This window comes from Macrotis lagotis, chromosome 1 (assembly GCF_037893015.1).
Source record: "Macrotis lagotis isolate mMagLag1 chromosome 1, bilby.v1.9.chrom.fasta, whole genome shotgun sequence".
Taxonomy (NCBI): Eukaryota; Metazoa; Chordata; class Mammalia; order Peramelemorphia; family Peramelidae; genus Macrotis; species Macrotis lagotis.
Genome location: NC_133658.1, coordinates 704,028,302 through 704,044,417, shown reverse-complemented (window position 1 = coordinate 704,044,417; position 16,116 = coordinate 704,028,302). Strand labels below are relative to the sequence as shown.

Sequence of the window (16,116 nt, the reverse complement as noted above, 5' to 3'; positions counted from 1 at the left end):
AGGGGGTTCTTGATGGAGGATACCACCTGTATTGAGAGAAGGACTGTGGGGTTTAAATGAAGACCAAAGAGTATTATCTTCAATTTTTAAAAGTTGTCTTAGGTATTATGTAATCTTGCTATCTCTTATGTTTTCTTTCTTCCTTTTAGATCTGTTTCTTTTCTCACAACACATTCAGTTTTGATCTATGCATACCATGGAAATAAATAAAATAAAATAAAATAAAAAAATAAAATAAAAAACTATATCAGATTGACTTCTGTTGGGGAAGGGAAGGGTGGGAGGGAGAAAAAATTGTAAAATTCAAAACCTTGCAAAAAAAATATTTATATATTAAAAAAGAATTTTAAAAATCAAGTAAGAGCAAGGTAAAGGCAACATGGTGGCATGGAGGCAGGAATTCCCAGAATCTCTTCCCCCCAAAACTCCAGATGCTGTAAAATAACAACTAACCAAATTAAAGAGGAGCAGAACCCATAGAAAGACTGAGTGAAACAATTTTCCAGCACAAGACAACTTGGTAGATCAGTAGGAAAGGTTTATTCCACCAGTCCAGGGATGGAAAGAGCCACAGTGCAGCCTGCAACCAGAGCAAAATAGCTCTAGCCTTCTAGGAACAGTCCATGGGCACTTGGGTCCCTGGGGGCACCTGGGTCTGTGGCAGCAGGAGTGGTTTCTGTACCTCTTGGCCCAGTGATTGCTAGGGTCAACAGGAGACCTCTACCATACCTGAGCAAGCATGGAGCCTAGGCTAGCATTGACTTCAGGGCAGCCCTGGGAACCTGAAGAGCTCCCAGGAGCTGCTTACAGAGCACTCATCCCACAGACAGCAAAGAGGTGGGGAGAGACTGCAGAGGTCTCTCTCCTCTCCCTGGGGCAGGACTCTGTTGCATTGCACACACCCAGATCCAGGGCCTCATAGAGGAGAAGGGATCCTCCTCACAGCACTCCACACAGAGAAAGGTGCTTGTGATCATCCACAGACTGGAACACAGTCCAGAAGAGCAGTCAGAGCCTCTCACAAGACCTTGAAGATATTAAAGTTCCTGAGGGAGTATACCAAAAAACCCCAAAAGTTTTGGAAGTGCGATAATTCAGTCAGAGACTGAGGAAATGAACAAACAACAGAAAAAAAGAATCTGACTATAGACAATTACTTTGGTTCCATGGAAGATCAAAACACACACTCAGAAGATGACAAAATCAAACTTCTGTATCCAAAAACCTTCAAGAAAATTAGAAACTGGTCTCAGGTTGTGGAAGAGCTAAAAAAAAAAAGACTTTGAAAAGCAATTAAGGGACTTCTGGTCAAGATGGCAGAAAGAAGACAGGCACTGTGTTAAGTGCTCCTGTTTTCCCTCAAAAATAATATGAAGGAAACCTCTTAACAGAAATTCAATCAACAAAACCCAGAAAGAGAAGCTAGGAGAAGAACACTTATCAATAAGGTCTGTCTTAAGGGACCATGGGTGAACAGAGTTTCAGATCACACCTGGAGGAAGACCAGCTGGGTGGGGGACCTGAGCTCCATACTTTCAGCAGAGCCTCTTACCAGAAAGATCTGTAAACATCCCCCAAGCCCCTCAGACTCATATGTGGGCAACAGAGTTCACTCAACTGAAAGGGAGATTAACTCCCTCCCCTTGGGCTCAGCCCATTGTTCAAGGTCAACTCAGACCCTGCTGCTGAGGGCCTGAAACACTCCACAGAAAGCAACCATCATCCCTACAGGCTGGCCCTTGGAATTACTAAGCCAAGTGAATAAAGCCTCTAGGATCTTCAAAAGCACACCTCTGAGAGCCACTCCCCCCTCCCAACACAAGATCCTAGAAGGATGAAGAAAGGCCAGAAAAAGAAAGAATACATTGATCCCCTCTGGAAAGAGACCCTAAAATGAAAACAACAAGGAATGTTGTGGCCAAATTCCAGAACTATCAGATCAAAGAGAAAATCTTTTTTTCTTTTTTTTTAGGTTTTTTTTTGCAAGGCAAATGGGGTTAAGTGGCTTGCCCAAGGCCACACAGCTAGGTAATTATCAAGTGTCTGAGGCTGGATTTGAACCCAGGTACTTCTGACTCCAAGGCCGGTGCTCTATCCACTATGCCACCTAGCTGCCCCCAAAGAGAAAATCTTGCAAGGAGCCAGAAAGAAACAAACAATTTAAATACCAAGGAGCCACAGTAAGGATTACGCAGGACCTGGCTGCATCAACATTAAAGGATCAAAGGGCCGGGAATGAGATATTCAGAAGAGCAAGGGAGCTTGGAATGCAGCCAAGAATCCACTGTCCTACAAAGCTGAGCCTTCTCTTCCAGAGGAAAAGATGAACATTTAACAAAATGGGAGACTTCCAACATTTCCCAATGAAAAGAACAGAGCTAAATAGAAAATTTGGACATCAAACAGAAGGCTCAAGAACACATGAAAAGGGGGGCTGCTAGGTGGTGCAGTGGATAGAGCACTGGCCCTGGAGTCAGGAGTACTTGAGTTCAAATCCGGCCTCAGACACTTAACAATTACCTAGCTGTGTGGCCCTGGGCAAGCCACTTAAACCTATTTGTCTTGCAAAAACATTAAAAAAATACAACCCAAAACATGAAAAGGTAAAAAAAAAACCAAACCAAACTGCTCTCCAATAAGATGAAACTGGCTATATCCCCACTTGAGATAAAGATTCTCATAACTCTTGAGAACTGTAACTCTATTAGAGAGAATATACTTAGCCAGAAGTGATGGACATTCATGACTTATTCATGAGACTGTTATCCAATAAGATGAAATTGGCCAAATCCCTACCAGCTAGAAAGATTCTAATTACTCTTGAGAATTGGAACTCTATTAGAGAAAATATACTTAGCCAAAAGTGATGGACACTCATAACTTTTCTGTGACTCAGATAGAATGATTTAAAAACAATACCTCCTTAAAAAGGGGGACAGTAAGTAGATGGCAGGATGGAGGAGATTGAATGGGATAAATCTCATTATATCAAGAGGTACAAAAGACCTATTGTAATAGAGGGGAAGAAGGGAGGAGATAAGAACCACCTGAATATTCATCTCATCAGACTTGGCTTAAAGTTAAATTACACACACTCAGTTAAGAAACTTATCTTACCTTTCAAGTATTAAAAGGGGAAAAGGGGGAGATGGGGAGGGGGAGAAAAAGGAAAAAGGGGAAGTAACAGAAGGAAGGGAAGAAGGGCCAAAGGGAAAGGGGAAAGAAAAGGAAGGGGGGTTGATATAGGAGGGAAAACATACTGAAGGTGGTGGCATTCAGAAACAAAATACTGGGGAATATGGATAAAGGGGAAAAAAGGGGAAAAAATACAAACAGAAGGAAAATAGCATGAAGGCCAATAAAGTTAGTAATTATAACTTTGAATGTAAATGGAATGAACTCTCCCTTGAAACATAATCAAATAACATAGTGGATTAAAAACCAGAATTCTACAATATGCCACTAACAAGAAACTCATTTGAAGCAGAGAGATACATATAGAGCAAAAGTAAAAGATTAGAGCAAAATATATTTTGCTTCAGCTGAAGTGAAAAAAGTCAGTGTAGCAATACTAATCTCAGACAAAACAGCTGTAAAATAGATAGTTTAAAAAAAAAGATAAGGAAGGAAACTATATCCTCCTAAAAAGGTACCATAAACAATAAAGCAATTTCAATACTAAATATGTATGCACCTGATGGTATAGCATCCAAATTCTTAGCGGAAAAGTTGAAAGAGCTACAGGAAGACATAGATAGAAAAACTCTACTAGTGGGAGACCTCAACCTCCCGCTATCACATCTAGATAAATCGAATCATAAAACAAACAAGAAAGAAATTAGGGAGGTAAATAGATTGTTAGAAAAATTAGATATGGTACACTTATGGAGGAAACTGAATGGTGATAGAAAGGAATATACCTTTTTCTCTGCAGTACATGGAACTTATACAAAAATTGACCATGTACTAGGACATAAAAACCTAATGATCAACTGCAGAAAGGCAGAAATAGTGAATACATCTTTCTCAGATCACAATGCAATAAAAGTCATATGCAATACTGGGCCAAGGAGATACAGACTCAGAACAAATTGGAAACTGAATAACCTCATTTTAAAAAATGAGTGGACCAAAAAACAAATTATAGAAAGAATTAACCATTTTGTCCTAGATAATGATAATAATGAAACAACATACCAAAACCTATGGGATTCATTCAAAGCAATTCTCAGGGGATATATTATAGCTCTAAATGCTTATATGAATAAATTGGAGAAAGAGGAAATCAATGAACTAAACATGCAACTAAAAAAATTAGAGAAAGAACAAATCAAAAATCCCCAAATACCAAATTAGAAATTCTAAAAATTAAAGGAGCAATTAATAAAATCGAAAGCAAAAAAACTATTGAATTAATAAATAAAACCAAAAGTTGGTATTATGAAAAAACCAATAAAATTGATAATCTTTTGGTCAATTTGATTAAAAAAAAGAAGAAAACCAAATTGCTAGTATTATAAATGAAAAAGGTGAACTCACCATCAATGAGGAGGAAATTAAAGTAATAATTCAAAATTATTTTGCCCAACTATGCCAATAAATTTGATAATCTAAGTGAAATGGATGAATATTTACAAAAATATAAGTAGCCCAGGTTAAATGAAGAAGAGATTAAATACCTAAACAACCCTATCTCAGAAAAAGAAATTCAACAAGCCATTATTGAACTCCCTAAAAAAAATCTCCAGGGCCTGATGGATTCACAAGTGAATTCTACCAAACATTTAAGGAACAATTGGTTCTGATGCTATATAAACTCTTTGGAAAAATAGGGAAAGATGGAACTCTGCCTAACTCTTTCTATGAAACCAATATGGTACTGTTACCTAAACCAGGAAGAGTTGAAACAGAGAAAGAAAATTATAGACCTATTTCCCTGATGAATATAGATGCAAAAATCCTAAATAAAATCTTAGCAAAATGACTACAAGTCATCACTAGGATGATACATTATGATCAAGTAGGAATTATTCCAGGAATGCAGGGTTGGTTCAATATTAGGAAAACTGTTAGTATACTCAATTATATCAACAACAAACCTATCAGAAATCATATGATCATATCAATAGATGCTGAAAAAGCTTTTGACAAAATACAGCATCCATTCCTATTAAAAACACTAGAGAGAGTGTAGGAATAAATGGACTGTTCCTTAAAATAATTAGCAGTATCTATCTGAAACCATCAACAAGCATTATATTCAATGGGAAGAGGCTAGAGGCATTCCCAATAAGATCAGAGGTGAAACAAGGGTGCCATTATCACCACTACTATTCAAGACTGTATTAGAAATGTTAGCATCAGCAATTAGAAAAGAAAAAGAAATTGAAGGAATTAGAATTGGGAAGGAAGAGACAAAACTCTCACTCTTCGCAAATGACATGATGGTCTACCTAGAGAATCCCAAGAAATCATCTAAAAAACTACTGGAAACAATTAGCAATTTTAGCAAAGTTGCAGGTTATAAAATAAACCCTCATAAATCCTCCAACTTTTCTATATATGTCTAGCAAGAAACAGCAGGAAGAGCTAGAAAGAGAAATTCCATTCAAAGTAACCTCAGACAGTGTAAAATACTTGGGAGTCTATTTGCCAAGACAGACTCAGAATCTTTTTGAAAACAATTATAAAACACTTCTCACACAAATTAAATCAGATTTAAATAACTGGGCAAATATCAACTGCTCATGGATAGGGAGAGCTAATATAATAAAAATGACAATTCTACCAAAACTAAACTATCTGTTTAGTGCCCTACCAATCAAAATTCCAAAAAATTACTTTAATGAGTTAGAAAAAATTGTAAGTAAATTCATATAGAGAAATAAAAAGTCAAGAATTGCCAGGAACTTAATGAAAAAAAGTGCAAACAAAGGTGGCTTAGCACTGCCCGATCTAAAATTATATTATAAAGCATCAGTCATCAAAACTGGTATTGGCTAAGAAATAGAGTGGTGGACCAGTGGAATAGACTAGGTGTAAAAGCAGGAGAGGATTATAGTAATCTGCTGTTTGATAAACCCAAAGAGTCTGGCCATTTCTTTGATAAAAACTGCTGGGATAATTGGAAGTTAGTATGGAAGAAACTTAGGTTAGAGCAACACCTCACACCCTTTACCAAGATAAGATCCAAATGGTTACAGGGCATAGACATAAAAAACAATACTATAAACAAATTAGAAGATCAAGGACTAGTCTACCTGTCAGATCTATGGAAAGGGGAACAGTATATGACTAAGGAAGAGTTGGAGAACATCACCAAAAACCAATTAGATGATTTTGATTACATTAAATTAAAAAGCTTTTGCACAGGTAAAATCAATGTAATCAAGATCAAAAGAAATGTGGTAAATTGGGAAACAATCTTTACAACTAATGATTCTGACAAAGGACTCATTTCTAAAATATACAGAGAACTGAGTCATATTTTTAAAACAAAAAGCCATTCCCCAATTGACAAATGTTCAAAGAATATGCAAAGGTAATTTACAGATGAGGAGATCAAAGCAATCCATAGCCATATGAAAAAATGCTCTAAATCATTAATTATTAGAGAAATGCAAATTAAAAGCTTCTCTGAGGTACCACCTCACACCTCTCAGATTGGCTAGTATGACCAGGAAGGATAATGATCATTGTTGGAAGAGATGTGGGAAATCTGGGACACTATTACACTGTTGGTGGAGCTGTGAACTCATCCCACCCTTCTGGAGAGCTATTTGGAACTATGCCCAAAGGGCAACAAAAATGTGCATATACCCTTTGACCCAGCAATACCACTACTGGGTCTATACCCTGAAGAGATGAGGAAAAAGGGTAAAAACATTACTTGTACAAAAATATTTATAGCAGCCCTGTTTGTGGTGGCAAAGAATTGGAAATCCAATAAATGTCCTTCAATTGGGGAATGGCTTAGCAAACTGTAGTATATGTATGTCATGGAACAGTATTGTTCTATTAGAAACCAGGAGGGACGAGATTTCAGGGAAACCTGGAGGGATTTGCATGAACTGATGCTGAGTGAGATGAGCAGAACCAGTAAAACACTGTACACCCTAACGGCAACATGGGGATGATGTTCAACCTTGAAGGACTTGCTCATTCCATCAGTGCAACAATTGGGAACAATTTTGGGCTGTCTGCAAAGGAGAGTATCATCTGTATCCAGATAAGGAGCTGTGGAGTTTGAACAAAGTACAAGGACTATTCCCTTTAAATTTAGAAAAAAAAAAACAGATAGCCTATTGTCTGATCTTGTTACCTCTTAGACTTCTCTTCTCTTTAAGGATATGATTTCTCTCTCATCACACCCAATTTGGATCAAGGTACAACATGGAAACAAAGTAAAGACTGACAGAGTGCTATCTGTGGGGTAGGGGTGGGGGGGAGGGAAGCAAGATTGGGGGAAAATTGTAAAACTCAAATAATATCTTTAATAAAAAATAAATTTAAAAAAAGAAAAAGAATGAATGGATCAAGCAACAAGTTATAGAAAGAATTATTTCATCCTAGATAATGACAATAATGAAACAACATACCAAAACCCCCCATCGGGGGATATATTATATCTTTAAATGCTTACATGAATAAACTAGAGAAAGAGGAAATCAATGAACTAAACATGCTACTAAAACAAATAAAGAACAAATTAAAACCCCCCAATTAAATACCAAATTAGAAATTCTAAAAATTAAAGGAGAAATTAATAAAAGCAAAAGCAAAAAAACTATTGAACTAATAAATAAAAATAATAGCTGATTTTATGAAAAACCAATAAAATTGATAAACTTCTGGTCAATTTGATTAAAAAAAAGAAGAAAACCAAATTGCTAGTATCATAAATGAAAAAGGTGAACTCACCACCAATGAGGAAGAAATTAAAGTAATAATTCAGAATTATTTTGTCCAACTCTATGCCAACAAATTTGACAATCTAAATGAAATGGATGAATATTTACAAAAATGTAAGTTGCCCAGGTTAAATGAAGAGGAGATTAAAAACCTAAATAGCCCTATCTCAGAAAAAAGAAATTCCAACAAACCATTTTTGACCTCCCTAAGAAAAAATCTCCAGGGCCAGATGGATTCACAAGTGAATTCCACCAAACATTTAAGGAACAATTGGTTTCAATTCTATATAAACTCTTTGGAAAAACAGGTGAAGATGGAACTCTGCCTATCTCTTTCTATGACACCAATATGGTGCTGATACTTAAGCCAGGAAGAGTTAAAATAGAGAAAGAAAATTATAGACCTATCTCCCTGATGAATATAGATGAAAAAATCTTAAAATCTTAGCACAACGATTACAACAAGTCATCACTAGGATAATGCACTATGATCAAGTAGGCTTTATCCCAGGAATTCAGGGTTAGTTCAATATTAGGAAAACTGTTAGTATAATTACTTATATCAATAAAAAACCCATCAGAAGTCATATGATCATATCAGTAGATACTGAAAAAGCTTTTGACCAAATACAGCACCCATTCCTACTAACAACACCAGAGAGTGTAGGAATAAATGGATTGTTCCTTAGAATAATAAACAGCATCTATGTGAAACCATCAACAAGGATTACATGCAATGGGGAGAGGTTAGAAGCATTCCCAATAAGATCAGAGGTGAATCAAGGATGCCCATTATCACCACTACTATTCAATATTTGTATTAGAAATGTTAGCTTCAGCAATAAGAGAAGAAAAAGAAATGAAGGAATTAGAATTGGGAAGGAAGAGACAAAACACTCATTCTTTGCAGATGATATGATGGTATACCTAGAGAATCCCCAAAAAATCATCTAAAAAGCTACTAGAAATAATTAGCAACTTTAGCAAAATTGCAGGATATAAAATAAACCCTCATAAATCCTCAACATGTCTAGTAAGATACAGCAGAAAGAGCTAGAAAGAGAAATTCCAAAGTAACTTCAGACAATATAAAATACCTGGGAGTCTACCTGGCAAGGCAGACTCAAAACTTTTTGAAAACAATTACAAAACACTTCTCACACAAATAAAATCAGATTTAAATAACTGGGCAAACATCAACTGTGCATGGATAGGTAGACCTAGTATAATAAAATAATAATTCTACCAAAATTAAGCTACTTGTTTAGTGATCTACCAATCAACATTCCAAAAAGCTACTTTAATGAGTTAGAAAAAGTTTTAAGTAAATTTATATGAAGAAATAAAAAGTCAAGAATTTCCAGGGATTCAATGAAAAGAAGTGCAAAAGGCAATCAGGTTAAATGACTTGTCCAGGGTTACACAGCTAAGTAGATATCAAGAGTCTGAGACTAGATTTGAACTTAGGTCCTCCTGATTCTAGGACCAGTTCTCTATTCATTTAGTTGCCTAACAATATATGAATATAAATATATATATATATATATATATATATATACACATATACTTACATATATACATGTATGCATATAAAACCAATAAGGAAGCGATGAAAAAAGCTTAATAGATTTGAAAACAATGTATAGTATCAATCATTCAGGTTTTCTTTAAAGGGAAATTTATTATTTTATATTGAATCCTCTCATGATCTGCTATGCATATGGCAGTTTTTTTTTCTTTTCTCATTTTTGCATTTAAAAAGAGAGAGAGAGAAATGAGGGAGGGAAAGGTGAGGATTAATGACTATTGGTCAGCCAGGGAAAAGTATTAGATAGGGACACAGGGAATCAATAACTATTATAAAAAGAACTAGCTTGGTGCCTATGGATGAGGCATAGGTCTACAGGTATGAAGTATTAAATATATTGTCAGTTTTTTTTTAATTTCATTGTTCAGATTTGCTGCTTTTTTTCCTTTGAATTTTTCCCCAAACACATGTAAAAACCATTTTTAACATTAATTTTTTAGAAAATTTTGATTTCAGAGTGGCTAGTTGGCGCAGTGGATAAAGCACCTGCCCTGGAGTCAGGAGTACCTGGGTTCAAATCCGGTCTCAGACACTTAATGATTGCCTTGCTGTGTGGCCTTGGGCAAGCAACTTAACCCCATTTGCCTTGCAAAAACCTAAATAAAATAAAATTTTGAGTTCAAAATGTTTTCCCTCTCTCCCTCCCACTGTCCCTAAAAGGGTAAGCAATGTGATATAGCTATATATGTATATATATATATGTATATATATATGCAATTATACTCAATATATTTCCAATCATATTGTGAAAGAAAACCTTAGACATTCCCTGAACAGCACCACCACCACACACAAAAAGAAGTGAAAAAACAGTTTGCTTCTATCTGCATTGCCAGTTCTTTCTCTGGATGCAGATAGTACTTTTCATGAGTTCTTCGAATTATCTTAGATCACTGTATTGTTGAGAATAGCTAAGTCATTTGGAATTGATCATTATATATCATTGCTGTGATGCCGCTACTATATCCCATGTTCTCCTGGTTCTGCTCACTTTACTTTGCCTCAGTTCATGTGAGTCTTTGTAGGTCTTCCTGAAATCATCCTGCTTGTCATTTCTCATAGCACAACAAAATTCCATTAGGATCATATACCACAACTTGTTCAGTCATTCCCAATGAATGCTTTTCCTTTCTTTTTAACTGTTCAACAAGTTAGAGGGGAAAGATTGGGCAAGAAACAATTTAAGTGACATAAAATAAATAACGTATACAATTATAGAAGCCATTTGCTTCCATTCAGCAGAGTTCTTACCTAAAAGAATGCAGCATCTTTGACCTGTTAAAAGGCACAGATTCCTACAGAATGGGAACCTCTCCCTTTCAGTTTTTAAAATACCAAAAATTCTCCATCAAAAATGAGTTTTTCACGGCAGAAGCACTAAGACAGAAAGAAAAGATGGGATTGGATGGGACCGCAGAGATCTTGACAGCAGTCATACAATAAAATGTATATAGTGTATCCTCTTAGAAATAGTCGGTCCTCAAGGACCCTTCCAGTGTCATCGGACTTACTTGGCAGGAGGAGGAGGAGGTGCTGGGAGGAGCTAGGAGCACAGCCCGCCCCGTCAGGAGGAGGAGCCCCCCCTCGCAAGCTGGGGCTCGCTCCTTTGACAGATGGGGAAACTGAGGCCAGGGGGCTGAGGGGATTGTCCAAGGTGACAGAAGAGGACGCATTTAATCCCAGGTGCTCCAATTCTCCAAGTTCTCTTTTCCCCTACTAAGCTAGCTACCCTGTAGTCAAAGAATAATTCTGCCAAATTACGCCAGAGGATTCCGGGGCTGGAAGGCGCACCCGGGCGGCGGGCCGGGCCAGCCGTCACCTGTGGGACCCCGCCCCGCGGCTGAAAAGGCACCTACCCGACTTCGGTCTTCCTTGGTCAGCAGCGCCTTCTGCACGCAGCGGTCCACCACGTCGGCGGCTCGAAGCCGGGCCACCAGGGTGGGCTGCAGAAGGTCCAGCAGCTGGACGCACTGGTCGTGGTGCGCCTCCGCGGCCGGGGAGGGCAGGTCGGCCAGCTCCGGGGTCATGTAGCGCGCCGCTAAGGCGCAGCCCCCCTCCCTGAGCCCCGTGAGAAGCTCCTGGGTCCAGCCGGGCCCCCAGGCGCCCCTCTCCAGGGTGCCCAGCAGCAGCTCGGCCGCCGCGGCGCTGCCCTGCAGGGCGGCCGCCTGCAGAATGCGCTCCTTCTCCTCTCTCCCCAGGAAGCTCAGGAAGTCCAGCACCGGCTCCACGCGGATGTACCGCTTCAGTCTGGGTCGGAAGCACTGGATCAGATTTAGGAAATTCCTCTCCGGGGAAAACTCGCTCGACATCTTTCCCAGGTGTTTGGGGAGGGGACGAGGCGGCCCCTGGACTCGGCCTTCCTTCGGGGCTCCGGGGCGGGGTCAGCTGGGAGGGGCCGGGGCGCTCCGGGGGCTCGCGGCTCCGCCTGCCGCGGCGCTGGGGGTCCTCGAGCCTTGCCCCCCCACGGACGGCGGCTCCTGACTGGGCGGGTCGCGCTCCGCCGGCCCCGGAGGCTCTGCTCTGCGGCTCCCCGCCGCCAGGACACTTTATAAAGTTTGGATTGAGGCGGTTTCTGTTTCGATTCCTGACGCCAGAAGTTTCCTTCTGAGAGCAAGGGGTGGAGTTGTCGGGGGAGGAGTTCTCGCACACTTAACAAGGTCGTTCCTTTGTTAAATGAACAAAGGAGAAGCTGGCCTTGCACTAAGGACTTTCCAACTAGTGTCTACTTAGTGCACCCCCAGATTTCTAGACCCAAAGGACTGACCGGTCACTCGGACCTTCATTTTCTAGTGTCCCCAGATTTGCAGACCCAAAGGACTGACCGGTCACTTAGACCTTCATTTTCTAGATTTGCAGACACAAGGGACTGCCTGGTTCTCTGTAAGATGCAGGAGCTAGACAGAATGATCTCAAAAAGACACTTCCAAATTTAATTTAAGATTTTTGGGAAAACATATCAGAGTGAATTAACTTCAGTTACTTGCTTAAAAGAAGAAGGCTTCAACAGATGCAGTGCATTGGAATCCTTTGTCTGGGGGTCAGGAAGCCATCTCAAAGAGAAAGCATTTCCTTTTTTTTTTAAGACAGATAACTTTTAATTGGCTTCTGACTGGAGATGATTGGCTGGTGGGAAATCTAGGAAATAGAATCTTACCTGGAAAAGTTGCACGTGGTCTATGAAAATGCACTGAGAAACCAAGTATTTTTTATTTTTTTTCTTTGGACCTCTTCCCTATTAGAGATCAGAGTGGTTCATAGCAGATCAAGGCCGTATTCTTATTAGGGTGGTGTGGAGAGGGAGCAAGTGATTTCATCCAGTTGCCTCCCCTCTGGAATGAGTAGGGAGCCAGAACTACTTGCGCTTGACTACAGCATTCCGAACACAGGTTGTTAGACTAGAGGATTTTCCCATCCCTAGGGTGCTTAAATTCCTGCAGAAGCACATAAGGTTGATGTAATAGACCTCTCAGTCCAAGGGCAAAGTTGATGGACAATGCTCATGATCCCCTGTGACCCAAGTAGTGGGGAAGGGCATGAGATTAAGATCTAAAAAACAAAAACCTGGGACCAAGTCTCCTAACCAGGGAAGGAAGACTTCTTGGGCAGAATCCAATCAACTCTTGGTTGCCTCACTATCCATGGGGGCCTTTATTTTTTCCTCAAAAGGCAATGTTATCTGGAAAATTGTCTCTAGAAGATGAGGTTTCTCTTGAATTTGGCCTTTACCTTTGAGGCAACCAAGAGTTTTGTTTGGGATCTCCAGTGCTGCAGAGATCCAACAGGGAAACTGACTTTTCACCCAAGGATGAACTTCCAATCAATCTTAAGAAACAAATTCCTTTTAGAAAGAGTCCTATACATCTTGGGAGCTCATTATATTTTATCTTATTTGGGGTTCTTTTTAAGAGTTACCTTATCTGTTATAGCAAGGAATTAGAACATTTAAGAGAGACTAAGTAAGAATGTATTACTACAGAGATACAGCTTTCAGATTGATTCACCCAATGTTTTTCCTTTGAGAGGAGAAACTTGGTCTTCCCTTATTATTTTTCCTATTTTCTCTACTATTTTTAAGTGCTTGTTTTAGTTTTATTAATTTTTCTAATTAGTTTGGGAGAGGCTTTTAACAGCAGCAAAGGGAGTTATGAGCTTATAGGTCCTTTATATATTTTTGTTAGTTGAATTCATTTGGGTGTTGGTATAAATTTCTAAGCTGAGTAGCAATGGATACAGGCTTTCACAAAAGATTATTAATTTGGGGAGTGTCTAAGAAATGGTAATTAGAAAACAAAATTAACATTATATTCTATTTTAAATTTATTTTGTTAAATATTTCCCAATTATATTTAATCTTATTCTGGCTACATTCTGGAGGCATTGCAGTCTGTAAAACAGCCAAGCCAGTCAGATTTTTGACATCTCTGCCAAAGATATAACCTATATAAGGGTCCTCAATAATTTTTAAGATTTTAAAGGGATCCTTTGAAAAAAAAGTTTGAAAATTGCTAAAACCACTTTAAAGTTAAATAAATCTTAAAATTATAGAATATGCACGAGTGAAAGAAATGATAACCATATATATATATATATATATATATATATATATATAAAGCTATTTATAATATTTTGGCCAGTATCACAGCCAAATATGTGTCATACACAGACACATGTTGCACACATGTCACTTCAAACACTTAATATTACAGTAATTGACCACATCACTTATCAGAAATCTCATTCTTAATCCAATCACTTCACTCCTGGTACTAATTAAAGTTTCTTTTCTCAATATTTCTCTTCAACATTAGCCCTCTCTCTCTTTTTTGTTTTATTTTTAGTAATAACAGAAAATAGTCTTTCTAAAATACAATGTACTTGATAGTTCTTCATCAATCTTGACCTCTCTGCAGCTTTTGACACTATTAATCACCCTCTTGATACTTTCTTTTCTAGGTTTTTGTGATACTTCCTCTCCTACTTCTTATCTTACCTATCTGATCATTCCTTCTCTATCTTGCTAGATCCTAATTGGTCCCACTAACCACTAGTGTACTCTCTAGCTCTTTCTTGCTCCCTTTTCTCCTTTCCCACTATACTATTTTATTTGCTAATTTCATCAGCTCCCATGGATTCAATTATCTTTAAGTTGATGATTCCCAGTTGTACTTATCTACCCTAATCTCTCTCATGATCTCCAATTTCATATTTTCAACAAGTCTATTAGACATCTTGAATTGATTGTCTTGTTGACATTTAAACTCTACATGCCCCCAAAATGAAATCATCTTTCTCCCAATCCTCTCTTTTCCTAACTTTCTTATTTCTTTTGAGGGCACCACCATCCTCCCAAATATTTAAGTTTGCAACCTAGACATCCTCAGTTCCTCATTCTGTCTCAACTTCCATATCTAAATCATTGCCAAGTTCTACATTCCAAATATTTCTTGTATATATCCCTTTCTTTCCCTCTGACACCACCATCATTCTGGTCCAAGTCCCCATCATCTCACAGCTGGACTACTGCAATAGCTATCTGGTTGATCCCTATCTTAAAGCTCTTCTCATTGCAGTCCATCCTCCACTCCACCCCCCTCCAACTTTATTCAATAAACTCCACTGGCTACATATTACCTTCAGAGTCAAATATAAAACCATCTGTTTTTTTTTTTAATTCTTTATAACCTGGCCCCTTCTTTACTTCCCTTCACAAAATAAATAGAGAGGAATAAAATTTTTCTTTTCTTGAATATGATACTTCTAAAACTGTTTCCCCATATCTAGAATTTTCTCTTTCCTACTATTTGTCAAAATTAAACATTATAGATATGGAACCATTAACTATAAACTAAAATACTCTAGTTATGTCAATGCTCCAGACTTTATTTATATGTTTACCTTAAAAATACTTTTTTTTAATCATAGGAAATTGAGATTTCCCCATTAACTAATTCTCAAATTATTTCATATGAACCATTAGATAATATTTTAATATCTAAAACCTATGTAGTATAGTAAGTTTTACAATTTATTTTATGAATATTATTTCATTTGATCTTCATAACAATCCTTGAAAAAAGGTGTTATTACTATTCTCATTTTACAGGAGAAACTGAGACTGAGAGATAAATAGTATTTGAGGTGGGATTCAAACCCAAATCTTTCTGATTACAAGTCTGGCATTCCATATATGATACTACCTAGCAGTCTTTGAACAATAGAAGGTGCTACAACAGAACATCTGGCATAGAACTAGTACAAGAAATGAAATGGGTTATTTATTTTGGAGTGTTATATACTGAGTATAATAAAGTTCTCCTACATTAGGCATGTAGGACCTGATTGGGATGAAGTCTGTGGGGAAAGGGAATGAGGGGAAAGACATGACTGCTATTGCTCAATGAGGGATTGCCAAAGTCTTTTTAGAGATGCTCATCCACTTTTGCTGTCCACCAGTCACCTGTAGCTCTAAGAAGCTGTAGCATACACAGCAGCCACACAATGATAAAAGCATCTCTACAGATGGCCTACCAATAGGCCTCAAACCTGTTGGTGGTGAGTTAGGAGATATCTACCCTGTAATGGGTAGATGAAAATAATTTGTTCCTATGATCTTGAAGT

At 38.1% G+C, this 16,116-nt stretch overlaps 1 protein-coding gene across 2 annotated transcripts in view; it reads right to left on the bottom strand.

Moving 5' to 3' along the window:
* Positions 1 to 11,892, bottom strand: part of IFIH1 (interferon induced with helicase C domain 1) — a 118,772-nt gene extending 106,880 nt beyond the window's left edge. For both annotated transcript variants that reach the window (XM_074215841.1, XM_074215840.1), the window contains exon 1: positions 11,355 to 11,892. In XM_074215841.1, the coding sequence (XP_074071942.1) occupies positions 11,355 to 11,807 (453 nt within the window). In that variant the 5' untranslated portion in view covers positions 11,808 to 11,892. The remainder of the gene's footprint in view (positions 1 to 11,354) is intronic.
* Positions 11,893 to 16,116: the final 4,224 nt, after the last annotated feature.